This window comes from Gobio gobio (assembly GCF_949357685.1).
Source record: "Gobio gobio genome assembly, chromosome: 7".
NCBI classification, from domain to species: domain Eukaryota; kingdom Metazoa; phylum Chordata; class Actinopteri; order Cypriniformes; family Gobionidae; genus Gobio; species Gobio gobio.
Window position 1 is genome coordinate 32,395,210 of NC_137103.1, and position 27,989 is coordinate 32,423,198.

The 27,989-nt window shown below is 37.4% G+C and overlaps 2 protein-coding genes across 2 annotated transcripts in view; both read left to right on the forward strand.

The window, feature by feature from the left end:
• hecw2a (HECT, C2 and WW domain containing E3 ubiquitin protein ligase 2a) lies at positions 1 to 24,440 on the forward strand (the record flags this gene model as incomplete). Its single annotated transcript, XM_079820690.1, has 29 exons — positions 1 to 307; positions 1,844 to 1,951; positions 2,197 to 2,291; positions 3,887 to 3,956; positions 4,084 to 4,253; positions 4,403 to 4,545; positions 6,179 to 6,279; positions 6,369 to 7,126; positions 9,496 to 9,823; positions 9,915 to 10,013; positions 10,198 to 10,348; positions 11,220 to 11,323; positions 11,471 to 11,595; positions 12,620 to 12,805; positions 13,110 to 13,244; positions 14,031 to 14,115; positions 14,218 to 14,314; positions 14,472 to 14,555; positions 15,223 to 15,311; positions 15,597 to 15,717; positions 16,859 to 16,972; positions 17,244 to 17,396; positions 17,482 to 17,580; positions 17,758 to 17,887; positions 18,859 to 19,005; positions 19,084 to 19,198; positions 19,292 to 19,377; positions 22,845 to 22,957; positions 23,076 to 24,440. The coding sequence occupies 29 exons, from the start codon at positions 1 to 3 to the stop codon at positions 23,185 to 23,187; spliced, it is 4,425 nt and encodes a 1,474-aa protein (XP_079676816.1). The 3' UTR covers positions 23,188 to 24,440.
• Positions 24,440 to 27,989, forward strand: part of stk17b (serine/threonine kinase 17b (apoptosis-inducing)) — an 11,410-nt gene continuing 7,860 nt past the window's right edge. Inside the window, exon 1 of the mRNA XM_079821064.1 lies at positions 24,440 to 27,016. Coding sequence (XP_079677190.1) covers positions 26,898 to 27,016 — 119 coding nt within the window. The 5' untranslated portion in view covers positions 24,440 to 26,897. The remainder of the gene's footprint in view (positions 27,017 to 27,989) is intronic.

Below are 27,989 nucleotides of genomic sequence, written 5' to 3' on the forward strand. Positions count from 1 at the left end.
ATGGCGCCTCAGGGGCGGGATCACCTGGCCACACGGGAGTCTGCAGGTCGTAGACGGAGCCCAAATGTGCGGCACACACTCAGCCCGGACAATCTCCGGAGCTTAGCCGAGCGTGGTGGGGCCGAGCAGGCTGGAGTTGGACTCCTCAGAGCCAACAGTGATACAGACCTGGTCAGTTCTCAAGGGCGATCCTCACTCACAGCTTCTACTTTAGAGTTCACCATGGCCCGCGGCCAGAACTTGGTCATCTCGTGGGATATCAAGGAAGAGGTGGATGCCACAGACTGGATTGGCCTGTACCACATAGGTAAGGCTTGGTGTTACTGTGACTAGCATCTAAATTCCAATAGTTCTGGGTTTTGCTGATATGATCTAGTCTGTTTGCTCTAAAAACTTTTATGTGCAATTAAATTCTAGCTTTTCATTTACTTTGAATCGATTGCTAGTCATATTGTATGAATTTAAATGAATTTTGTCATGTCTACTAGTCTAAGTCATCATTTTATTTAGTCATGAATTTATCAATTTATCAAAGTTTTTATGCATTTTTGTTGCTAGTGATAATGTGCCAAACTGTGGTTTCAGTCTCAAAAGAGACAACATCTTGTAACATGTAGATGGTTTTCAAAACAAGATTTATGGCCCTTTTATCAAGAACATGAGCCACATATTTAATGAAAGAGATGTTAACAACACATGATGACACATAACTCAAAAGGGGCCTCCATTTTGCCCTGGGCACATGCTGGGAACCAGACAGTAAAAATGATTAAGTACATTTTTAAATAAAACTCTAATTTTACACATTTAAATTGATTGCATGCAATTAAATTAAGCAGTAAAGTAATACAAAAGCAGTAAAAAAAGGTTCTATGTGGCACCAAAATTGTTCTTCATCGTAATCATAGAGGAACCACTTTTGGTGCTATATAGCACCATATCTCAACATGTTCTGAGCGGTGCTATATAGCACCTTAATCAAAGAACCGGTGGAGCACCTCTGAAGAACCGCTGAAGAACCACTGAAGCCCCAAAATTGGTGCTATAAAGCACTTAAAAAGTGTAGTTATTAATTATTAGTTATTTAAATTATATACATATACATATATATTATTAAGCTTTAGTTTAGCATCCTGTTAATCAAATACATTTCCATTTTTTTATTAAAAGACAAATTTATTTAAAACAACTGAGGAATACAACAAAGCAATTCATCCCAAGGAGGTTAATACATAAGAAGTGGCATGATGCAAAGTTTAAAAATCGCTCGCAAAAGTACAGACCACAACAGAGAGACACAAGTACAGCACAGTACAAGTAGTACAAAGAGAATTGAAATTAAAAGCAGCAGGACTCTACTAGACATGCTGTTAGACATGTTTACTTGATGATGGCAGACAGATCCATTTGCCCTCTGTGCCCTTCAGTCCTCATCCTTATACACTAAGATCACAATTCTCACTGTCATGTAAAAATATGAGACTGGAGCAAAGCGATACATCTGGGCACAAAGCCACTAACCATCGACTTGAAGGCCAGCAAAACTTCTTTACCTGCACAAGGGTCTTATCTCTAGGGGGCTCTAAGTTTCAATGACTAAGCAGACATTCAGTAATGGCCTCAATGTAATCTGCCCTACATTTGTTCATTAGTAGATGACTAATGCTGTGCAATGTAATTTACAGAGCCAGTGTAGATTCTTTATCACTTGTGAAATTTGTCATCATTATGGGGCACTGTTCTGGTAATTGGGTTTATCATACCTCCTCCATTTGCCACCTAAAAAATAAATAAGAATGTGACATAAAACGGGTTCTATAAACTGTTCGAAACTTTTTTTCAGATGAGACCTGTCCATCAAACATGTGGGACTGCAAGAACCGTGGGGTTAACGGTACGCAGTGTGGTCAGATTTTCTGGAGGCTGGAGGCAGGGCCGTACTTCCTTGAAGGTGAGTGACAACTTGATGTTATACAATATTTCATGGACCAGGAGGTTAGACAAAAGTAGAGGCACATACTTTTGTAACGGCAAGCACTTGTTTTACATTCTTGGTGATTTATAGTGACATGTTAGAAATTTCGAAGGTTATAAATATGAAATGTAATTTTCTTTTTGTTATAAAACATCATGCTGACTCTACAAATATGCAGGGCAGATTTGTTATGCTGGCACTCTTCTGGTTATCTCTTCTAGCTGAGACAAGGATCTGTTTTAAATACTACCATGGAGTCAGTGGTGCGCTAAGAGCCACAACACCCTGCATCACAGTCAAGAACCCCAGAGCCTCGGTTAGTGTGTGTGTGTGTGTGTGTGTGTGTGTGTGTGTGTGTGTGTGTGTGTGTGTGTGTGTGTGTGTGTGTGTGTGTGTGTGTGTGTGTGTGTGTGTGTGTGTGTGTGTGTGTGTGTGTGTGTGTGTGTGTGTGTGTGTGTGTGTGTGTGTGTGTGTGTGTGTGTGTGTCAACAGCAGACATTATTCCTGAGTAAATAGACAACATTATAGCTCACCAAAACACATGGTGTGGTAAAGTGCTTGGCTTTTCAATAGAATTTTGTGTGAAACAGTTGTCTGATCAAATAATAAATTACACAAGATATAATAAAACACTTCTGGTGCATTCATCACTGGAAATGGAAGGTCAAGCACATTGCATTGTGGGATAAGGTAGACAACACAGTGTGCTGTGGTTGTACATCATTAAAAAAATGTTTTGTCTACCCCATGCATATAGATAATTTACATTATACAATGCATTATACACATGATGCGAAGACATCATGAGTTACACTACTTTTCAAATGTTTGGGTCAGTAAGATTTAATATAATGTTACAAAAAATTTCTACTTCAAATAATTGCTGTTCTTTTGAACTTTCTATTCATCAAAGAATCTATTTTACACACCAAGGAACGATAACTATAGCGATAACTATAAAGATATAGTTCTAAAATCATTTTAAATATAAAAGAATAGTCCACACCACATTTATAAAGATACATTATTGTCGGAATCACTTTCAAAAAAATGTTTTTCCTGGTAATGAATGATAAAAACAAGACAGCCAATCAAAACCCATCCTGCTATTGAGGATTTAAAGTGACAAAACTTCAGCGTGCACTTATGAACGAAACAACATCACCCGCTGGTGTGGGTGCTAATATAGTTATCATTATCGTTCTTGGTGTGAAAAGACCTTTACTTGTATTTTTGATCAAGTAAATGCAGCCACAATGAGTATAAGAGATTTCTTTCAAAAAATATTCAAAAATATTGCCGATCCCAAGCTTTTAAATGTTATAGCTATAGTGTATTTGGTAGTTTGTTACTTCAAACATATTTTTTTCACTGTTTTTGTAATTACTGTTTAAGTCCTTTTTTTTCTGGCTCACATTTTCTGTGCAATTTTGAACATGTTTACTAGCAGATGATTATACAGTATATACTACTGTAGCCGTCTTGTTCTCTACAGGTCAGACAATGATTGGTAAAGGTTACACAGTACATGAGGTGCTAAGTGCTGAATGGCTATTTGACCGCAGCCTCACATTATGTATGTTTGGAGGTCGGATATTTCTCAGTTCCCATAAGTGCAGGCCATTTATCATGTCTTTGGGTGGATGTAGGGAACCCAGTCCTGTACATATGGGAGCTTTCTCCTGCTATAAATAGAGTTCCAACTCTATTGAAAAACACTTGAGCTAAATAATCACACTTGGACAGTGTATTTTTTGTTCTCTGTTTTTTTTGGTAACCTGAGGATACATGATGACTACAATGATAAATTATGAATGATAAACTATAAAGATACTTATTATTACTTATTATTTATCACTGTAAGTCTATGTTATTACAGAAGAAGGGCACTCATATCTATGTATCTTCTAGGTCGACGGTCAAGGTGAAGGACAACAAGCCTCAGAGAGCAGTCGAAAATTGGTCAGCTTTACCCTATCAGGTGAGTAAGAGACAAAGAGGGATGATCCATTGATGATTTATACTCTTCAAATAACTGTCAATGATATTATACTCCATAGATTTATCCGTGCTGTTTTTATTACTAATTAAACTGTTGTTTGTTTTAGATATCCGGGCTGTGGGGCTGAAGAAGGGGATGTTTTTTAACCCAGACCCGTATTTGAAGATGAGCATTCATCCAGGCAAGAGAAGTTGCTTTCCAACCTTTTCCCATCATGGCCAAGAAAGACGATCCGGAATTACAACTAACACTACTAATCCTGTGTGGCATGGAGAGGTGACACACACACACACACACACACACACACACACACACACACACACACACACACAAAGAGAAACAAACTCTCTAATGCAGACTTCTACTGAAACAGTTCAGACCCAGATGTGTTTTTTTTCCAAATCTCTCTTTGTTTTTCCATGTAGAAACACACTTTTGTGGCTCTTATGACAGACGTCTTAGTGATTGAGGTTAAAGACAAGTTTGCTAAAAGTCGACCAATTATTAAGCGCTTCCTGGGTCAGCTGAACATTCCAGTGCAGATGCTGCTGGAGAGACACGCGTCAGGGTGAGTGTCATGGCAATGTCTCGTCTTATCGTCACCACACCACAATGTGCAATTTATGTAAACAAACATGATTCTTCTTTTCTGATTGATCTCTTCAATGCAACATAAACACTGATATTAGTCACAATCTAATTGATCAGTAATACACTACCGTTCAAGACTTTGGGGTTAGAAAGATTTTTTTTAAAGAAATGATTACTTATATTTAACAAGGGTTCATTAAATTACCGTTAATAATGTTACAAAATATTTATCTTTCAAATAAAAAAGTATGATGAAATTTTTTTATGAAAAAGTATCAGTTTATCACAAAAATATGAATCATTTTCATGTTAGAGTGATTTCTGAAGGATCATCATGTGACACTGAAGACTGGAATAATGATTTTGAAAATTCAGCTGTGTAATAAGAATAAATTATATTTTAAAATATATTTATATAAAAAACAGCTACTTTAAATTGTAATAATATTTCATTCCTTTTGATTGCATATTTCATACAGTTTTTTGTTACTTCTTTACTGTATTTTCAATCAAATAAATGCCCCCTTAGTGAGAATAAGAGACTTCTTTCAAAAACAAAAAATATTACTTACCCCAAACTTTTGAATGGATGTGTATGTGTGTATCATAGACTGTAAAAAAAAGATGGACGACGCCGCTTCACATCTTCCATTGTAGAAAAGTGAAGCCGCCAATGTTCTAATATGGTGCTGACATCTTGCGCTGATGTGGGATCTGCGTCTGCGCAGTAGTGACCTCGAGACCTGAGAGAGCAGGAAGTAGCATAGATATACATAATAAAGGCTAGATGTCTCGTCCGCGCTGCTGGCCAGTGGAGGTCGATGTACTTTTTAAATAACTTGTTCAAATTTCTACCGATTTTCAAACTGTTTGGTTTGTTATAAACGTCAGAGATGTAGTTATGACACTGCATACTTATGAATAATTATTCATAATTTGTTCAATCATCCAGAATTATAGCCACGTTAATAACGTTTGTAAGAAAACAAACCATTTGTAAATCCGTCAAGATTTCAGCGAGATAAGAGTATTTGTGTTTGTGCAGATCACTCACCTTACATCAAGTATCACAGAGCCCACCGGAAAGCTTGCCTGTGACTAGATGGCAGCCGGTGATGACGTTAAAGACTCCGCCGTAAGACATCTAGCCTTTATTATGTATATCTATGGGAAGTAGAGCCGCGATATCAAAACAATGCCCACACTCATGCAGTATCTGTTAGTACAGTTTACTGCAAAACAACTCATTATGTCGGTGTGAAATAAACAGTTGTGGAAATGTCAAATGTCCTCCTGAAAATCCCCAGAAAAGTCAGTTGGTGCCTCAGTGACATCTTCGCTCAGAGAAGCATCAATATACTAAATAAAACTAGACTTATAAAAAAAAAAAAAATGACAGAAACCATCTTTGGAAAAAATATATTTGAAGTGTAATTTGATTGTTGAGTTTGTCTTGCGTCCCATTAGAATACATGGAGGGGGAGGGGTTTATGAGCTATACTGGGACCAACCACTTGGAGGCGATCAAGACACTTTGGCTTCACTTTTCAGGACGTGTGCGGCACGCTTGGTGTATGTGTGTCAATAAATGTATGTTTATATGGCTACAGGAACCAATCACTGAGCTTCTCTCTATGTCGTCGTTTGCCCACTGATCATGTGAGCGGTCAAATGCACTTTAAAGTGGATATCACAACTATTGGCCAAGATGGTAAAATCACTTACAAACACATTTGATCTGGCCTAGCTTAGCTACTAATTTCAAATGGTTATGAAATAACTTGTACCCACCTCTCACAGGTGTTTTCCCTGAGACGATTCTGGGGGCAGCAGCCCTCAATGGAGCTCCTGGAACCCCTTCAGATGATGAAGAGCTGCCCCGTCCTCTCCATGTCCCATCAGCAGGCCCTTCACCCACTGGCTCCCTGGGTTCCCATAGAAATGGGGAAGGCAGCAGCATACCTTCACCAGACACAGAGATGTATGGGGCCACCCTGGATGATGAGGCCCCTTCTTCTCCGGACCTGCTCCAAGGTTCTTTCAGTGAGCAGCTTGATTCCATTGAGGCCCCTAAGGGCCCGGGAGATAGGCCTCTTGGGGCAGCTTCTCCTAAACTGCGATCCAGCTTTCCCACACACACACGCCTCAGTGCTATGCTGCACATCGACTCTGATGAAGATGAAGAGAGGTCCACTGCTACAGAAGCCTCGCAGCCAACATTTAATGGTACTTCAAGGACTCAACAAACACTCCCAAAACCACCAATTACAGGACCTGCGTCTGAAGGATCTTTAGAGGAACCTCCAGAAGAGGCTGGGCTGGTGTTGGAAATAGAGACTCTGAATATAGGAACAGAGGTGCCTCCTGAGCCAGAGGTCATGCCAAGTTCAGTCGCCCCTGAGGTGGAAACAGCCAGCCTGATGGGGAGGCAAGAGGAAGAGGAAGTGGAGGCAGAGGAGGAGGAAGAGGGACTGGCACCCAGTGAGGAGCTGGCAACCGAAGTTGATATTTCTTCAATGGCATCTGACTGCTGCCCGGGCCCTACATCTGCTTCTCAGGTCAGTTTGAGATTTACTGAAAGGAAAATTCTCAATTTAACCCTTGTACCTTCAGTTTGGGAATTACACTCAGGGTCTTTGGGGTCTCCACAGACCCCAGGCGACAAAATGTAATTTTGTAACAAAACAATTTTTTTTAGAACAAATGTAATTTTTCTCTGTTTATTAATGATTTTACCCAACATCTGTGAAGTTTTTGGAGTATTTATAATATATTTTTTAATTTATATAAATAAATGAATTAAAAATGTTTTAATGGATTTTCACACAAAATCAGTTTTTTTATGTAAAATTTCCTTTATAAGAGACCCAAATTTCTAACTTTCATTCGTGGGGATAATAATTTGACATGGTTTAGTGTAAGATTTTTGCCCATCTTTTGGAAAATACAGTTTAAAAAAAAAAAAAAAAAAAGTCTATTACCAGTAAATGGCTGCTGAACTCCACTATTAGCTATGTGCTATTTGACTGACTGAAAGATATCTTTTCACAAGTATTTTTCAGTTGGATTCATATCTAAAAGTTATGAAATCACAATTATAACAATTGAAATGAATTAATTTTGTCAAAGTTTAGCATTTTTTTGTACTGAAAAAATCTTTTTTTCAATGATGTTACATTATGATTAGAATCAAACCTGAACAAGAGAAAAGTTTATAATTTATTTCAAACATCTGATTTTCTTATAATTCTACAAATTTAATCTACACTTCAGTTACTAACTGTAACAGAACAAAAATTAACAGAAATGAACTGTTATATTACATATTGAGTAAAAAATATAATATAGATAAATATATGTGTGTGTGTGTGTGTGTGTGTGTGTGTGTGTGTGTGTGTGTGTGTGTGTGTGTGTGTGTGTGTGTGTGTGTGTGTGTGTGTGTGTGTGTGTGTGTGTGTGTGTGTGTGTGTGTGTGTGTGTGTGTGTGTGTGTGTTTATATTACATTGTGGGGACCAAATGTCCCCACAATGATAGTAAAACCTGAGATCACCTACATTGTGGGGACCGCTGGCTGGTCCCCATGAGGAAAACATCTTATAAATCAGACTAAATGATGTTTTTTGAAAATGTAAAAATGCAGAATGTCTCCTGTGATGGGTAGGTTTAGGGGCAGGGGTAGTGTAGGGGGATAGAATGTACAGTATGTACGGTATAAAAAGCATTACGTCTATGGAAAATCCCCACAAAGATAGTGAACCAGACGTGTGTGTGTGTGTGTGTGTGTGTGTGAGAGAGCATGTGTGAGAGCATGGTCATTTTGCATTGTGGATGCTTTATGCATTGTTGGAAGTGTGCCACTTCATTTCTGTATGCGTGTTCTGTGTTGTTTCTGTTTTTGAGGATGAATTTTGTCCATTTTCTAAGCGGGGTCTCCAGTGACCCCGAAGACCCTGAGTGTGACTTTTTTTTGTTCATAAAAACAGATATCAATCCAATCATTTTTTTTATTTGTAGATCTAGAGAGTGTTGACAACCGTACAAAGTCTCATGCCATTTGGACAAAGGGAACATTTTTTATTTTATTTGAGCAGAAAAGACCCCGAAGACCCTAGAAGGGTTTTAAGTGGGTCTATGACAAAGAGTGTCCACAATCTTTTGAAAGCATCCAGATCTTTTTCAAATCTAGTTTAAAACAGTGTTGTCATTGTTAACTAAAACTATTCAAGTCGTTTTCAGTAAAAAATTAAATATAAATAGATAAAATATGAAATATAAATAGATAAATAGAAAAAAAGATACAAAATAACTAAAACAAACTCAAATGAAAACTTAAAATATGAAAAAAATATATATATATGATAGCGCATAAATAATAATAAAATAACATGTGTTGCTAGAAATCTTTGTCTTAATCAGTTTAAAGACTGAAGTATAAAGCAATAACATATTTTCTTTACATCGTGAATGGGTCTATTTTAAAATATAAAAATATAAAATATAAAAGTTGCTCCACTTGCCTTGATATAAAAAGGACAACTTTTCTAATATTTTTTTTCTGCATGTTGGTTGCACCACATAACTTTGAAGAAATAATTATAAAAGATTGTGACAAACTCTGATATAGTTTGCTTTTCAAGAATTTCATTCTTTTAAGGAGTATTTTTTTTTTTATGATATCAAGACTTTAATCATCCTGCCATTTTTATATATGCCATTATAAAATCAGAAATTATAATTTAAATCTATAAATCTATTTATCTATTTTTGATTAAATTAATAGATATAATAATAATAGTAAGTGAAAATAAAATAATAATTGTCACATCATCAATCCAACTGGCTCGTGCACTAGACCTGACATGTTTGATGCTAATAAAAGCAGAGAGAGGTGAAGGCAATCTTTCTCTATGAACTTGATCTTTATAGGAGGCAGAACAAGGGGCAGAGGCAGCCATTGACCCAGGGGGAGAATCTCTTTCAGATGATCCACCCACAACTTATGAGGTTGCTGAGACTGCTGAAGAAACCCATCCAACTAATGAGCAAGAGAGGAACGCTCCAAAACCAGAACCATCAGTCAATGAGGAGGAGGAATGTGAAGATATGACCGAGGACACGATGTCCAGAAGGTGGAGCCTGGAGGCAACAGCAGGTGTGTCGCAGGAGGATGAGGAAGAGGAGGAGTTAATGCCATCCGGTGACGGAGAATCTGTGGATTCTGAGACCTTCGTTACCGAGACCGAATCAGAATCAGGTATTCACAGAATCATTGAGCTGGCCTTCGCTTGACTATCGAATGTGAGTTTGTAAATACATCCTGATTCTGTGTGTAAAATGTTGCACAGGTGTCCCTCAGATAAATGGAGATCAGCGTGTTCATTCTCTGCCATCTGTAAGACAAGACGTCCACAGATACCAGCGCGTGGACGAGCCCTTACCTCCCAGTGAGTGTGTGTATGTGTTTCTGTACGTCCGCATGTGCTTTTCCGTTGTTTATGTGTCTGTAGATGCTTATGTGTGTTTGTTTGTATAGAGAATTTCGCCAAATTATGTAATTTAGGCTTGATGACTCAATCAGGCACCATCACATCGACTCTCCGTTCTCATTTCCCACCTTTCTTTTCTCAGACTGGGAGGCTCGTATTGACAGTCATGGCCGTATCTTCTTTGTGGATCATGTGAACCGCACCACCACGTGGCAGAGACCCACTGGCCCACCTGCCCCACAGGGTCTGACCCGCTCCAGCTCTATACAGCAGATGGAACAACTCAACCGCAGGTTAGAGCTCATGAATATTGAAATATATACATCACATATGTTTTGCTGTAGTTCTTGTAAAATTTTAAATTTCAAAGAATTTCTAAATAAAACGGGGGTAAATGTAGTAATAACATAGTAAAACACTGTAACATTCAAAATCGTTTTAACGTTTACTCATTAATGAGAAGTTGTTGATCAGATACAATATGGTTTTAGTTGAAAAATAGTAAGTTATGACTGTTTTATAAGCTCACATTTATCCGTCACAGGTTGCAGGAAGAACACACGATGATAGAGTTAGAGTATAAGCACAGTCTTTAATAATACTCCAAAAGTAATATAACAGAAGGCAGCAGGTAATCGCAACACATAGAAGAGACCAGACACACACAACTGAAACAGAGTAACTTAAATACAATGGCAAACAAGGGCTGAATCCGAAATCACCCCCTAGACCCTCAAATAGGGCATTATTTGAGGGGACAGACATTTGTAGTGGTGTCCGAAACCATAGTGGACGTTATTGAGTGCACTCATTCAATCCTGCCCGACTTCACTCACTCGTTTTCATTCACTCCTTCAAGTGAACTATATTAGTGGACTAACGTAGGGAATAGTGAATGAGGGTTTCGATTTTGGATTCAGCCAAGGATGATTAATTACACACACCTGAACTGAATGATGACTGAAATCTATAACCATAGTTACAAATGAGGAACTCAAACAGGCAGGGAAACGATGAAGACAGAAAACAAAGTCCAAACAACACATTCCACTGGGTCAAAACTGACCCAGGAATATGAAAGCTGTATAGCTACAGTTTTTTTTTCTATAGAAGGAGGGTCAATACATTACTGAATTTGTGATTGCTGTATTTTCTCTCTGACAGGTATCAGAGTATTCGTAGGACAATGACCAGTGAAAGGTCTGAGGAACCGAGAGTGGACGATCCTCCTCCTGAAGAAACAGACCTGCTGTCCCACTCCATCTCTGGTAAGCTGTCAATCAAAGTGAGAACTACAGATGATAGTGTCTGGGAAAGTGAATGAATGCTATGCTGATATGAATGTAAGATGAGGCTGGGTAGAATGAAAGGTTTTTGTTCAGTCTGTGCTTGTTGATGTGTCTGTTCTCATGTAGAATACCGGCGGGACGGCTTTATGGGTCAAGCCAGCTCACGTTCTCGTCTGGCTTTGCTGCTTCAGTCTCCTGGTGCAAAGTTCCTCTCCAGTCCAGACTTCTTCTCTGTTCTGCATTCTAATCCTGTGAGCTAAAGCACACAGAGACACAGATATCAGTGCTTACACGCACACCTGAAACTAAGTATTTGATAATGTATTGCTGGGTATTATTACAAAACTACGGAGCCCCGCACATTGCATATGGGGGAAAAACAAGAGATTGTGGTCACAAATTCTCCCATTTTAGGTAAATTGTGGCCAAAATATAACTAAATTAAAGGGAGGGAATGAATTAGTAACTATATTTAACTAAAACGATTGAATAAATTAATAAAACGTGGTTGTGAATTAATGTCATGGGAGAAAATTCTTAATTTTTGGCTACAATATAATTTTTTTCTTTCATGTGTCAAATGCTTGGCTCTCTACAAAACAAACCCTGACGACAAGTGCAAAACCTTGAAACTCTTTTATTAAATGTAATGACGACGGACTCGACATTATCCAGCTTATGACTTGGCTACTTACCAAATAAATATGGACATGAAATATTGAATTTTGAATTGAAATTATTTTAATAAATTGTAAATTTGCTTTAAGCTTGTGCTAAGCAAAATAGTATATTAAAACATAACACACTGCCTAGCAACAATGCTGCAGCACTATTACAATATTTATTATTATTATTATTATTATTATAATTATTGTGTAATCCAAGTAACAGTTTTTTTCGGGACTAGTTAGCAAACATATTTAGCTACATTGTAAAACGTTATTCTCAATTTTAAGTTCTGTCTCATCCATGTCTTTGTGTTTCTTACATAGTTTTTCTGAGCAATGTTTTCATCTTATTGCTTTAAATGGGGACTCCTGAGCTTCTAAGGTTTTATGCTTACTGTTTATATTCAAACACTGAAGTCCTCTCAGGTCATTGTTACTGTATTCAGTAGTTAAGTGTTTTGGAATCGCAAAATGACGGCAATTTGCTATGAAATTAGCAGTGGCATGTTTCTACTGATAATGGTCAAGTATCCAAACAGAATAAAATATTCAGGCGTGCAATAATTTTGACACATTTCCTGATTTGATGTCTTCATTTCCTTTTCAGAGTGCCTATCGCATGTTCACAAGTAACACGTGTCTGAAGCACATGATCAGTAAAGTTCGACGGGATGCCCAACACTTCGAGCGGTACCAGCACAACCGGGACCTCGTAAACTTCCTCAATCTGTTCTCCAACAAGCAGCTGGAGCTGCCACGGGGCTGGGAGATGAAACATGACACCACTGGGAAGGTGTGTGTGTGTGTGTGTGTGTGTGTGTGTGTTTTCTCCTTCTGGAACTATGAACTTGTTCTGTCTTAGGGGCCTTAGACCTGCATAAGAGTAGTCTGACAGGACAAACTGAAAACAGAAACTGAAATCTGAGTTAATGCTCATGTAGGCCCATCTGGTTGTCTTCTTGATGTCTATTTAGTGTTTCTGACAGGAAAAAATTAACAGATGCTTGTTTTATTTATTCTTAAGGGCCCATCAGTTTTGTATGTTTCATGGACAGTTCTTTGCTCACACCCACTGTTTATGTGTTTATGCATCACAGGCCTTCTTTGTGGATCATAACTGTCGTGCCACAACGTTTATTGACCCACGGCTGCCCTTACAGAACTCCCGGTCCAGCGGCCTGCTGGTTCATCGACAGCATCTGTCCCGCCAGCGCAGCCACAGTGCAGGAGATGTGAGAACTGTAGTTCTGTATACAGTACATATTCCAGCAATATATCGTGTGTGCTAACCATGCACACTTCCATTCAAAAGTTTGGGATCAGTATGATTATTATTTTTAAAGAAATTAATACTATTATTAAAGGCACAATATGTAAGATTTTTTAAATATCCAAAAACTTACACTTACATTATCCCAAATGTTTCCAAGAATGTTTAAATCCAGAGAAATAAGCAATTTTAACCAGGACACGGATCGTGTCCATGCCTCGCCTATCAATTACATCATACCCGCGATACCCTCGATTTCCGGTTTCTTTTTATAGAAACCATGGAAACACCAATGACACTTTAATATATTATGTGTTTTATTAGACAGGTGAGCAAGTGTTTAGATACATTCATCGACAGAAAACGAATGATTTTTATATAGCTCAACACAGTTAGTCTTATTGTTTAAATCTTGTTTTCTTGATTTACCGCGAGTACCATGTTTTACCATGGCTAATATCGATCTAGCTCACTGCAGTGTGCAAGTGTCTCATAGTAGCCGCCTAGCGAACGCACAGAGTAGCATTATAACATACCTTTCAACACACTCAAATGTATCTAATACGATTGCATGGTTTCTATTTCTATCCCTTTGTACTGAGTATCTCTGCCCGCAGTGAAATCTCATTGCTCCTGCACATGTTTTTAATGTGCTGTCTATTGTTTGCTTACATCTAATAAACTCATATGGGGCATTGTCATTAGGAAAATACACTATGAAATTGTGAAACCTCCTCTGATGTTTCAGGTAGCAGATGACTCTCGCTCTCCGAGTCCTCCTGTCCAGGGCCGGTCATCAAGAAACAGTCAGTACCAGGACTTGGTGCCTGTGGGTGAGTGTGTGGCTGTGTGCGCTCACATTAACACAGTGTGCACACTGACATATCATCCCATACTGTATGTACAGACACATTACACATCTTTGTTTTTTACAGCTTATAATGAGAAGATTGTCGCCTTCCTGCGACAACCCAACATTTTTGAGATTCTGCAAGAGAGGCAGCCAGAGCTTGTGAGAAACCACTCCCTTAGGTACATATTTCTGCATTTTTGATTCATCCACAGATGTGGCCCAAAAGCCCAGAATTTCGTACTGCGCCTTTGAGAGATTGTGCTGTAGTTATTTATTATTTTCATACTATAATAGCTAAATGCTAAAAGTTTTTTATATGTTGTATGGTTGTTTCAGAGAGAAGGTTCAATTCATCCGCAATGAGGGGCCAGCTGGGTTGACCCGTCTGTCTAGTGATGCAGACCTGGTTATGTTGCTCAGGTTAGTGTGTGCACTTTTTGCAGCATATTTAATTACAGCTAACGGTGTGCCTGCCTGTTTCCCTTTGCCTGAGATACGCATGCATTAGTTCAGTGTGTATGTACAGTACACTACCATTCAAAAATTTGGGGCCATTAAGATTTTTTTTTAATACTTTTATTCAACAAAGTAGTGAACAAATGACACAACAAATGACAGTAAAGACATTTATATTGTTATGAAAGTTCTTTTGATCTTGCTATTCATAAAATAATTTATATTCATAAAAAAGCATCACATTTTCCACAAATATGCACAATTGTTTTCAACATTGATAATAGTAAGAAGTGTGTCAGCATATTAGAATAATTTTTGAAGGATCATGTGACACTGAAGACTGGAGTAATGATGCTGAAAGTTCAGCTTTGCCATCACAGGAATGTATTCAAATACAAAACAGAGATTTTAAATTGTAATTATATATCTTTTGTCAAATAAATGCTTCCTTGGTGAGCCTTGATTTCAAAATCATTAAACATATTTTTCAGACTCCAAACTTTTTAATGGTAGTGTATATGTAAAAAAAACAAGAAAAAAAGTGGTGTACATATTTTAGGATGGCCTGACTTTGTACACCCATCTCAGGTTAGAATACACATACCTGTTACCTGGCCCTCTCTCCTTGCAGCCTGTTTGAAGAGGAAGTGATGTCGTATGTGCCGCCCAATGCCTTACTGCTTTCCAGCTACTGTCATGCCTCCCCACAGAGCTCCCCTGGTGAGAGGTCACATGACCCGGACTCACATCTAAACAAATAATTTCCCGTTTTCACCCCTTTTTCCTGCCTTGTGTCCTCCATTACAAGACTAAATAATGAGCTAATGAAAGAGGAAGACCCTGTGGACTAATTTGTATGTTTACCTGATCACGCATGTTCAAAACAGTTATTCTGATTATAATATATGCATTTAAATGTTAGAAGAGCTTTGCATTGTGGATACTAGATTGGCCAAGGTAACTTCAGTTTTCGTTCCAGTTATTTACATCTTCTCTTACTCACAGGAACTCCACGGGCCAATGCTCGAGCCCCTGCACCCTACAAGCGTGATTTTGAGGCCAAACTAAGAAACTTCTACCGCAAAATGGAGACAAAGGGCTACGGGCAGGGGCCGGGAAAAGTGAAGTAAGTTCTATCTTCCAAAAAATAATTTAAAAGATAATTCTCTACTATTCTCCGTTCTATTCAACAAGCAGTTAGTGCGTACTGCTTATTCTATCACGAATCTTGTCTGTGCAGTTCATTGGTTGGTTGAAAGAGTTTAAATCCCGTCTAATTGAGTCTACCCAGCTAATAGAGAACATTCTCAGAACTTTGGCTAACGTTCTGGCAAGGTTCTCTCAAAGTTATGAACAAACATTCTACCAGTAACATTAACAGAATGTTCTTTTAAAGTTATCTGATGATTTAATAATGTTCTCAAAACATTAGCACAAAAAATGTATACATTATTTTCATTGAAACGTTATAGTTGGACATTGATCTAACATATTTTTTTTTAACTGTTTTTAATACTTGTTACTTTTGAATGTTCTCTAAACATTCTGAAATGTTTCCATAATGTTTGCAAAATTATGAAATGGACGTTTTTAAAATACTGTATATATATATATATATATATATATATATGTGTATATATATATATATGTATATATATATATATATGTATATATATATATATATGTATATATATATATATATATATGTATATATATATATATATATATATATATATATATATATGTATATATATATATGTATATATATATATATATATATATATGTATATATATATATATGTATATATATGTATATATATATATATATGTATATATATGTATATATATGTATATATATATATATATGTATATATATATATATATATATATATATATATATATAAAAATCATGTTTAAACATTTAGAGAACGTTCAAAAATAATCTTTTTATAACTTAATGGGAAAGTTAGCAAAACATTTTTAGGACACATTTTTGTTAACTGTATAATATTTAAAATAAGTAAAACAAATCAATACATTTCCATTTTCCATGTTGTTTCTACCAAGAAATACAATTGTAGACATTAAATACTTGGTTGTTTCTAAAACTTTTTTCTAGATCTATAGACAAAACAATATGGTGCGTCACAATGTCAAGGCAAACTGACAGCACTTATACAAAATATGGAGCCACTTTTGTTATGCTTATATTCATCTGTCCTTCCATAGATTCTTTGTGTCCTGATATGGTTTCCATCAATTTTTAGGTTAATAATTAGAAGAGATCACCTGCTGGAGGACGCTTTCAACCAGATCATGTGTTATTCCCGCAAAGACCTCCAGAGGAGCAGGCTTTACGTTAGTTTTGTTGGAGAAGAAGGGTTGGTACATATATTTTCTATCAAAGTGAAATATATTGATAATTATTTTGACCTGTATATTATTGAGATCATGTTAAATCTCTACATTACAACAGGTGTATTCATATCATTGCAGATAGCAAAGCTGACTCTTATAACTGTATCTTTAATTTAAATGTATATGCCCCTTTAGTTCGATCATTTTACACACTTCACTGTATTATTACTTGTATGTGTGCATTGATTTGGTGAGTGCATTAAATATACGTGTCTGTTTTTTGTTTTCTTTCAGATTGGACTATAGTGGTCCATCCAGAGAGTTCTTCTTCCTAGTTTCCCGAGAGCTGTTTAACCCATACTATGGACTATTTGAATACTCAGCTAATGACACTTACACTGTGCAGATCAGCCCCATGTCAGCCTTTGTGGACAACCATCATGAGTGGTAATAAGCCGATTGATGAATGGATGGATTTCACCGACAATCAATGTCCTAAGGGCATTTTTTAGACTAATGTTGTGTTTTTTAGGTTCCGGTTCAGCGGACGCATTCTGGGTCTTGCTCTAATTCATCAGTACCTGTTGGATGCGTTCTTCACCCGACCCTTCTACAAAGGCCTTCTTCGCATGTGAGTCTTTCACGTTGAGCACCGAAGGATGATTCATATTTGCTTCATATAAAGCAGCTGCTGAGATCTGTATCACAGCTTTTTCTTTTTCTTGACTGAACTACTCCAGACTTTTGACTGAAATTCCAGTTGTTGTATAATTCTGTCAAATAATATGTGATGTATTTCTGTTTGTAGCCCATGTGATCTGAGTGATCTAGAGTTTCTGGATGAGGAGTTCCATCAGAGTCTGCAGTGGATGAAAGACAATGACATTGAGGATATGTTGGACCTCACCTTTACTGTCAACGAGGAAGTGTTTGGACAGGTCAGAATGGTTTATGTCTGTGTGTGTGGTTCAGGTAAACCCTACATGTTGTTGGTCCCCATGAGGAAAACAGCTTATATAATCATAAATCATATAAATCATAAGTGATGTGTTTTGAAAATGTAAAAATGCAGAAAGTTTTCTGTGTTGGGGGATAGAATATACAGTTTGTTCAGTATAAAAATAAATGTCTATGGAATGTCCCCATAAAACATGAAAACCCAACGTGTGTGGTTGTGGTTCAGGTATACCATACATTATATGGTATATGTCAATATGTCCCCACAAAGATGGCAATATCCAAAATTCTGTCCTTGTGTGGACTTTTTTTGGTCCCCATGAGGAAAAGTGATGTTTTTTAAGTGATATTTTCAATATTTTACATCTAGAAAAGTCCTAAACCCTCCCAGTAACATGTCATCAACAACGTTATTTTTATACTACTATAGTGTTAATAGTAATAATTAATATTAATTATTATTAACAATATTTTTTGCATTTTTATATTTTCAGTTTTCATTTTAACTTTAGTAATTTTATGTGCTATTGTAATTTTTTAATATTTATGTTTAGCTTTATTTTTATTTTAGTTTAAGTAACTTTAGTACTGAACCTAGTAATATAACTTTTTTTTTTCATTTTGTCTCAAAGGCAACAGTCCTAAAGGCAATAATTTCTAATAACAGCACTGGTCCTAAAACTTTTTAATTTTTGTTAGAGGTGTTTGCTAAGGCATTAGTGCTCGTTACTATTCCAAAAAACATCTTCTGTAGGCATCTGAACATCATAAACACATGAGAGTGGGGTATTTGGATAAGCAAACCTCCGAACAACTCATAACACCTTAGCAACGCCCTAGCAATCACCAAACCACGCTAGCAACACCCTAGTAACCAGAAATGATTTTAATTAATCATATTCATTGTAAAGTTATATAAACTAAGAGTGAACTGGAGGAATCTTTATGTCAGATTACAGAGCGTGAGCTAAAGCCGGGTGGGTCTGGCATTGCTGTGTCAGACAAGAACAAGAAAGAGTACATTGAACGGATGGTGAAGTGGAGGATTGAGAGGGGTGTGGCCCAGCAGACTGAGAGTCTTGTGCGAGGATTCTATGAGGTATGATGTCGTCTGAATCTGTGAATATGAATGACTTAGAGTTTAACTCCATTGATCTGAGACCATGTGATTGTGCAGGTGGTGGACGTCCGACTCGTCTCCGTGTTTGATGCCCGAGAGCTGGAGTTGGTCATTGCTGGAACAGCGGAGATTGATTTATCTGACTGGAGGAGCAATACAGAATACAGAGGAGGTATTTTTACTGAAACAGATTCAGGTGTTGTTTCACACCAGGCAAGAATATCACAGAATCACACTAATGTGACTTTTTCTTTGCTTTTTGAAGGTTATCATGACAACCACATAGTGATTCGATGGTTCTGGGCAGCAGTGGAGCGTTTCAATAATGAACAGAGACTACGACTCCTTCAGGTACACTCAGATCTCACAAACACCATAGGTCAGATACACTACCATTTAAAAGTTTGGTGTTAAACTTTTGTTTAATAAGAAATTAATACTTTTATTCAGCAAGGATGCATTAAAGTGCCCTATATGCTATTTAAAAGGCTCCTAATTTTGTTTTGGAGGTGTCCTACAACCTGAATCAAAGGTCAAAAAACACTTTTCTCATAGTATACATTGCACATCACCACATTTTTTTAATCACGACTCGACGGATTAGTTAGTCTCTCTAAATCTTTGCTTTCCGCGAGCCTACTCTACTCTCCTCTGATTGGCCAGATGGCCCAGTCTGTTGTGATTGGTCTACCACTTACAATGCATGTTTCGGAAGCTAAACGTCCAGCTCCATCCAGCTTCCTAAGGCTCAGCGATTTTACACACTGTAAAGACAGTAACAATGCCGTCAATTTTACCATATAAATCCGAGTATGATGATGAAACATTGGAAGAACAATTTATTCAACCCGAACCTCCATCGCAAGGACGATTTGAGCAGGCCGTTTCTTAGTAATAAGAAACTCAGTTTGAGGTACATTATGAGATGTTGCAACTGTAATTCCTCACCATTAGCATGAACGAGTGTATGTCCATCAACAAACCAATTTGTATTTCTAATTTATTGTGGTGAACTGTCAAGCTTTGGGATTCGAAATACAAACGACTCGTACAGGCGGTTCAGAGTCGATTCTTTATTTTAGGAGACAATGGGCCTCATTCATGAAACGTTCGTAAATATATGAGTAGGCTAATTTGCGTGTAAAATGGGCCTTTACGAAAACTCTCCTCCAGATTTACAAACGCTTCGTATATCACGGATTCGGTAGTTAAACGTGTGTATATTAATGAATTCCAAACATTCGTAAATAGGACACGCGTGCACGCTCATTCATAATTAGCATAATTCCCACCCATGAGTTACAACTGCAAATGACATGTGCCGGAACGCTGTGGAATCTCGTGGACTTCTTTCTCAGGTTTGGCTCCAGTATATTGCATAAATGCTAATTGACCATATGCCTTGCAATACATATTAAATGATCATGTGTCCATCAAAGCATTTTTAGCCAGCTAAAAAACGCCTGGTGCTCTTCTGAAAATGGCCAGCTGGTGGCGCTTGAGAGCGCTTTGCAAGGGCAGCGTTTTTCCATCTGAGATACTTTGATTGCTATGAATATGATACAGAATATCCATGGCAGTAATGTGGTACTAGTATCTCATTTTGAAGAATATTACTGAATATAAAAAATGCAGTAAAAAGCAGTAACTTCATTATTGTTCAGTCGGTGTACAAGTGGGATGATTGGTCGGTGTAGTTTTTGTCCCACCCCTCCTCCACTGTGATTGGACGGCCGGGTAAAAAGTGACATTGAGGAGCGCGGCCTATTACCGACCGTTGAACAGTAAAAAAAAAAACAATGACAGGGCAAATCAACTCTTTAAATATTATTATGGTACATAGTGCATCAAAATGCAATGTCGTCAGTTTGCCTAAATTAGAACATAGAACGTTCTAATGTTTTACGCAGCATTTACACGTGGTAGGGAGCAGGTGTACATTTATTTCGTACCAACTAACATTCTGAAAATACGAACATTTTCGTGAATCCAAAAATTTACGTCAGAGCGGCTTTACGAACGATTTACACACAAATTCGTTCTGCTCGTGTTTCATGAGTGAGGCCCAATACATTTATTTATCGTGCACTTTCGAATGTACAACTTTGCAAAATGTTTACATTCACAAACAGCTATATTACACACAGCATGAAAGGGAATATTCGAAAAAAAACATAATAGGGGCACTTTAAATTGATCAAAAGTTACTGTAGAAAAAAAATATATATATCAAGTAAATGCTCTTCTTCTGAACCCCTAAAAATAAAAATAATGAATCATGGTTTCCACATCATTTTTATGCAGCTCAACTGTTTTCAACATTGACAATAATATGAAATGTTACCTGAGCAGCAAATCAGTATATTAGAAAGATTTCTGAAGTATCATGTGATACTGAAGACTGGAGTAATGATGTTGAAAATTGCTTTGCCATCACAGAAATAAATTACTTTGAATTTTGAAATATATAGTTTTTGATTTTAAAAAATGCAGCCTTGGTGAGCAAGTAGGGTTGGTAACTGTCCTGTATTAGCTGGGACGTCCCTTATATTGGGCCTCATTGATTTGTCCCATACGTGACCTCCCTTGTCCCGTTTATTGACTGCTACGCTGATCTAACCACTGACTGATGCAAGAGCAGCAGTGCTGATCACGACACTTGAGAATGATCACCAACCGGCTCCCGCTCCACAGCAATCAGGACTGATTTCTGCAAAGTTTTGGCGAATGTAAACAACGTGATTATTGTTCATGAGTCCAACATACAGCCACGCAAAAAAACAAACAAACAAACATGCAATCTAGTCGTCTTTCACTATAGTAAGTTAATGTTGTTAAATAGAGAAAAACATTTTACATTTAAGTATAGCGTATTCTTAACCTTGGACCTCATTATTGAAACACAAAATGACCAACAAAGTCTTCTGCTCACCAAGGCTGCATTTGTTTGATCCAAAATAGAGTTAAAAAAAGTTATATTGTGAAATATTATTGTATGAAATAACTTTTTATGCGAATATAATAAAATGTTATTTATTCCTATGATCAAAGCTGAATTTTTAGCATCATTACTCCAATCTTCAGTGTCACATGATCCTTCAGAAATCATTTTAATATGCTGATTTGCTGCTTTCTGATTATTATCAGATCCTTCAGAAATCATTTTAATATGCTGATTTGCTGCTTTCTGATTATTATCAGTGTGTACTTTGATGAATGTAAAGTTCGAAAGAACAGCATTTATCTGAAATAGAAAGCTTTTGTAACATTATAGATGTCTTTACTGTCACTTTTGACAAATTTAATGCATTCCTTGCTGAATAAAATTATTAATTTAATTAATTTATTTCCAAAAAAAATTATCAAATCACAAATGCTGTAATTTTGAATGATGCTTTTTGTGTGCAATGTGAATTTTTTTTATATGACATTAAACATTTTTTTAGAATTAAATTGTACATAAATAGGTTAAGCAAAACAAATTTGTTCATGTCTGAGAACCTTTTATACACATACTTAACTGCAGACATTTGAATACAGTGCAAATATTTTGAGCGTCTTATATTTCATCCCTTATTTTCCTTTTCTGAAGTTGGCAAACCTATGAGCAAGAGACTTTAGCTCATGTAGCTCAAAGAGTAGAGCATGTCACTAGCTAGCAACAGCAAAGTTGTGGGTTTGACTACCAGGGAATGCATGAACCGATGCAAATCGTACATACAGTGTAAAACAAAACCTCTAAAATTTTCCCATTTAAACAAAGCTATTCTCCAGATAGATCAGTGAAATTGGCCAAAATGTGCTCTGTTTTCCTCCAGTTTGTTACAGGCACTTCCAGCATTCCCTATGAGGGCTTTGCCTCCCTGCGGGGCAGTAACGGCCCACGTCGATTCTGTGTGGAGAAATGGGGCAAAGTGACCTCCCTCCCACGGTATTTCTGAGCTTTTTATATTTAGTGTCTCACACAAACATCTTACTGTGACCTTTATATGTTATCCCGCATCGATGATCAATCAGCTAATGCCATGTTGTCTTATATGTTTGTGTAGGGCTCACACCTGCTTTAACCGCCTGGATCTCCCTCCTTACCCCTCCTTCTCCATGCTCTACGAGAAGATGCTCACTGCTGTGGAGGAAACCAGCACCTTTGGTCTGGAGTAAGCTCCCAGCATAGCAAAAGTGCTACTAACCCGGCTCGCCATATATTTTCATCCTTTATTTTCATCCCTCACTCTTCATTACGACCTTGGTCACTGGACACTTGCATAATCTTTTTGAAGAAGTCTCCGGAACTGGAATATATGCCATCAAATGACTCATTTGGCATGTGCCAACTCCTGCTCTGTATGAACTCAAAGCCAGTGATAACTGCAATCAATTCTTCACACTAAGACAGACTTAAGCCCGAAGTATACTTCGGCCGTCCGCGTTTCGCGACGGTCACTGCACTGTTCGCGTGACGTTATCAGGAGGGTCCGCTGACGTCTGCACACACTGTCCGCGCGCAGCCCAATTTTTGTGTCCGCGTGGACGGTGCGCGTACAACAGCGCATGTGCACACGTCGAATGTGTCTTTCCGCACTCAAGGCCAAAGGAATATATGGAGCGGAACGCGGAAAATGAAGTATACCCGGGCCATAACATATTCACAGACATCAGAGCTGGAATCTTGGTTATCTGGTTTTGGTCTTCTGATAGGTTTAGACCAGTACATTTTGATCTGGGTTTCAGGTCTTTGCCTTTTGTTCTTGACTGAGCTGCTTTTTTAAAAGTCAAAACTATATCTATAGAGTTTAAAGGAACAAAGCTGTGATGATTTTTGCTGCAGGTGGAAAGATAATGTCAGTTAAAAAAATGACTTTTTTGGTTTCAGAGGTTATACTTATGGTTGGCGTTCTTGGTTTTGAAGGGTCTAAATGACATTAATCTTAGTTCTGAAAACTCATTCTTTTTGCCATCTTTCAAGAGAACCATGAAAACAAAACAGCATGCACACTCTCTTATAGAGATCCTTGCACCAAATGTAGTGGTTGTAGAATAGCAACCTGAACGTCCTAGGTTCAAACCCTGGAAAGGATAGTTCCTCTATCACCTCTTGTGCCCTTGAGCAAGACATTTATCACCAGACTGTTCCAGGGGACTGTAAATGTAGTAATTCACTTCGGTCGCCGATTGACTAATAAACACCAACACTCAGTACTTTATATAATGCACACATTTTTTAAATCCACCTCTCAACCTTTTATGCAACCCACAAATGTTACTAAAAAACTATGAATGTATGAACACTGATCACCATGTGCAATGTGTGCAAAAGATATTTGTGTATCAGGAATGGTAGATTTGTTCTTTGAGTTAATCATAAGGAGACCTATTGTTCTAAACTGTGGTGACAGACACAAACAGTGGCCTTGAAATCATCTTTATTAAAATGTATAATTGGGTATAGTTAATATCATGGTGATGTGTGCAGTCCACTGGAGTAATCTAAAACTAGGGCTGCAGTGGTTAAAACACATGTTTCTTCTGCTATGGAAAAAGAAAAGAAAAGTGAAAGGGGAAAAAAACAAGCAGCAAGCCAATCTGTAACACGGTACACCATTGAACTAGTGGTATGAAGTGTTTTGGAAATATGACATAATAATGGAACAATGGAGGAATTTCCATTTAATGTAACCACAGATCGAAGCTAAAAACTGGATGGATGAAAAGTTCTTCATTTTGGGTGACGAGTTGCAACCCTCGTTTACAGACATGTCGTTTCCTTCTGTGGTCCCTCCACAAACCCTCACACACACACACACACACACACACACACACACACACACACGCTCAGCAATACATGAACATCCCGCATTCACACCACACAAATGCCGATCTGGCCAAAGTTCAGATCCTAGGATATGGATTTGTCTTAAAACAGCTCCTTTCTCTATGTAATTGATCTATGGATAAAACACTGCATGCAGGGTCAAGGAAGCAGTACCTGAGCTTGACCCTTAGATGGCGTTGTGTCATAGCTTGATATTGCATGCTGGAATTAGTGAAACAACAAGTCCAGATTATCTTAATTTGCATGAGAAGTTGCTGTTGATAAGGGGTGGGATGGGGGACAGAAATAAATAAATGAAAAAAATAGAAAATGTCACTCCCATACTTTTCATACATCATCTGTGCTGTTATTTAAACTTTGTGGGTCACTGATGCTGATGAAAGAGCCATCACTTGAAACCAGTTGGTGAAAATGTGAAACTGCATGCGTTCCATGATGTGTCCATTTTTGTATATAGCTGTAATATATGTATGTCAGTCTTGTCCTGTGTTTAAATTATATTTTGCACTGAATGTACCAGAGATGTGAGTGCTAGTCTGGTCTCTTTTTTGCTTTAACACATTTTCCCTTGACACAGAACTGGCAGATTTGAAAAGAGCCATGATTTACATTTTATCTTTCTGCTTGGCCAATCAAAGTGCACCTGTCAGCTTACTCGTTCAGTTTGCATTTCCATGGTCTAAAGTCCAGTTGCATACTTCAGTTGGCTACTGAAGGGACATGAAATCCAAAGTAGACCTGCAAAGTTCCAGGAACTTCCAGCTCCTCTGCATTTCACATTGATGACAGTATTATAAACTGCTAAACAGATAAGCTAAACATACACTGAACACTTAAATGAAAACACGAATAATTCGTTTAAAATTAAATATTTTTTTACCAAATGTATGATATAAATAATTATTTTAAGAATACATGATATATAGCCACCATATTGGATGTATTTGGTTACGCATATATAGAATATTTAATTTTTACCACTTATTTTTAAATTGAGATAATTATCAAGGCCTAATTTAAAGAGACAGTAGTCTATATATATTAAAGAGTAACTTTAAGAACGTGTCCGAGTGAAAACTACTTTTATTTTTATTTATCAGTAGCCTATCTATCTATCTATCTATCTATCTATCTATCTATCTATCTATCTATCTATCTATCTATCTATCTATCTATCTATCTATCTATCTATCTATCTATCTATCTATCTATCTATCTATCTATCTATCTATCTATCTATCTATCTATCTATCTATCTATCTATCTATCTATCTATCTATCTATCTATCTATCTATCTATCGTACAATGGGCGAATTCTAACTACCCCGATGATGACGGTGGAGGTGACGTAGTGCCTCACTTCTCGTGCTGGCATCAGAGCAGAATTTGAAACTGAAGAAGAACACGGTGACGGGACGGCGGACAAGAGGGGAAGAGCTGAATCCCAGAATTGAAAACCGACTTACCTCAGCATGAACTAGCCATACGAGCGTGTTAACTCTCCGCTCAGCTTCATTCAGTGTTTATTACAGATAGTTTGTCAGCTGAACGACAGCTGTTGTTCCCGTGAGAAGAGGAAGAGGAAGAGGGTGTCCGTTCTAACTTGTCGTGATTTTGTTCTGCGTGAAAAGAAGCGATGTCTGTCGGTCGGTTTGTCTTTTTGACAACATGAGACGAATCTCCATGTACGTTCATCTAAATAAAGGGCAGAGTTTAATCCAGGAGTTTTAGCGGAATCTTTGAGGGCTAAATGAGCTAATCTGCGCTAGCTATAGGCTCTTAGCATCAGTTATCGTGTTCAAACTCAACCGAACTCACTCCAGTTAAGCGCGTTCATTTATTGTCAACACTTTCTGGATAACCGCGAACTAAACTCTAGTTCTGAAGCCGTTTCACCGTTCACGGCGTGAACACCGTTAAGAGGCCGGTGGCAGTGGGTGTTTTCTTCCTGGTGGTGACTCTGAACATGAGCAGTGCTGGTTAAGTGATAATAGCAGTCTGCACTCTTCACTGCACAGTGGACACTCGTTGGTGGTGATGGCCCGGAGGAGGCTGGACAGTCGCAGTGGATCCTCGGCTCTGCTGTCAGAGATCCACACTCACATCCACACGGAGATTCTGGATGCCGTTTTTGACATGAGCAACGAACTTGGCAGGTGTGTAAATACTCCTTATTACTAAAGTGTGTGTCTCTTTTAGTGGTTACATCTTAAAATGCTTAATTTGATTATTACTATGAACATTATCATTATAAAACGTTTTCATATGCTGATTGACGAACAATACAGTGACTGCTAAACTGATGCTCAGTGCAGTATGTATGCATCGGTATGTTGTGGTTGTTCTGTCATATTTCTTGCAATTCTCTGATACAAAAGTACTTTCAGATTTTTTATGAAAAGATGGATATATATATTTAGAGAACTGAAGCATGTTTATGTCCTCATATATCCCCTTAGTCATTATCTTTACTCTACACACTGGTTCTGTGTATAATATAATATAGTTCGAATATTTATCAATGTAAAACATTTTTTTTAATCTTAATATGTGTTAATCAATGTAATTTATTCGTGTGAATTTTCAGCATTACTCCAGTCTGTGATCCTTCAGAAATTATCCTAATATGCTGATTTGGTGCTCAAGAAACATTTCTTATTATTATAAATTGTTGAAAACAGTTGTTCTGTTTGATATATGTGTAAACCATGATTCTTTTTTTTCTTCAGGTTTCACTTATGAGTAGAAAGTTCAAAAGAACATTTGACATATAAATTGTTGTAAATGTAAAATATTTGTTATTACTTTTGATCAGTTCAATGCATCTTTGCTGAATAAAAACGTAAATGTTCATGTTATTTCATGTAATTGCTTATGTGAATGTATGTAGTTGGAATATTTATCATATATTGCCATTGAGTGTATTGTAGTCCCAAATTATAAGCAGATATTTGAACTTTAGGATAGATAGTTTCCTTGGTTTATTTTGTCACAGGGTGAGTAGGACTGAAGGTTGTCTGCTGTATGGAGTTGGAGTCTGTCCTGCTTCTGTATTATTCAGGATTGGAAAGGCCTTGCTCACTGAACTGTGACTAATATGTGTGTGTGCGTGTGTGTGTGTCATTGCTA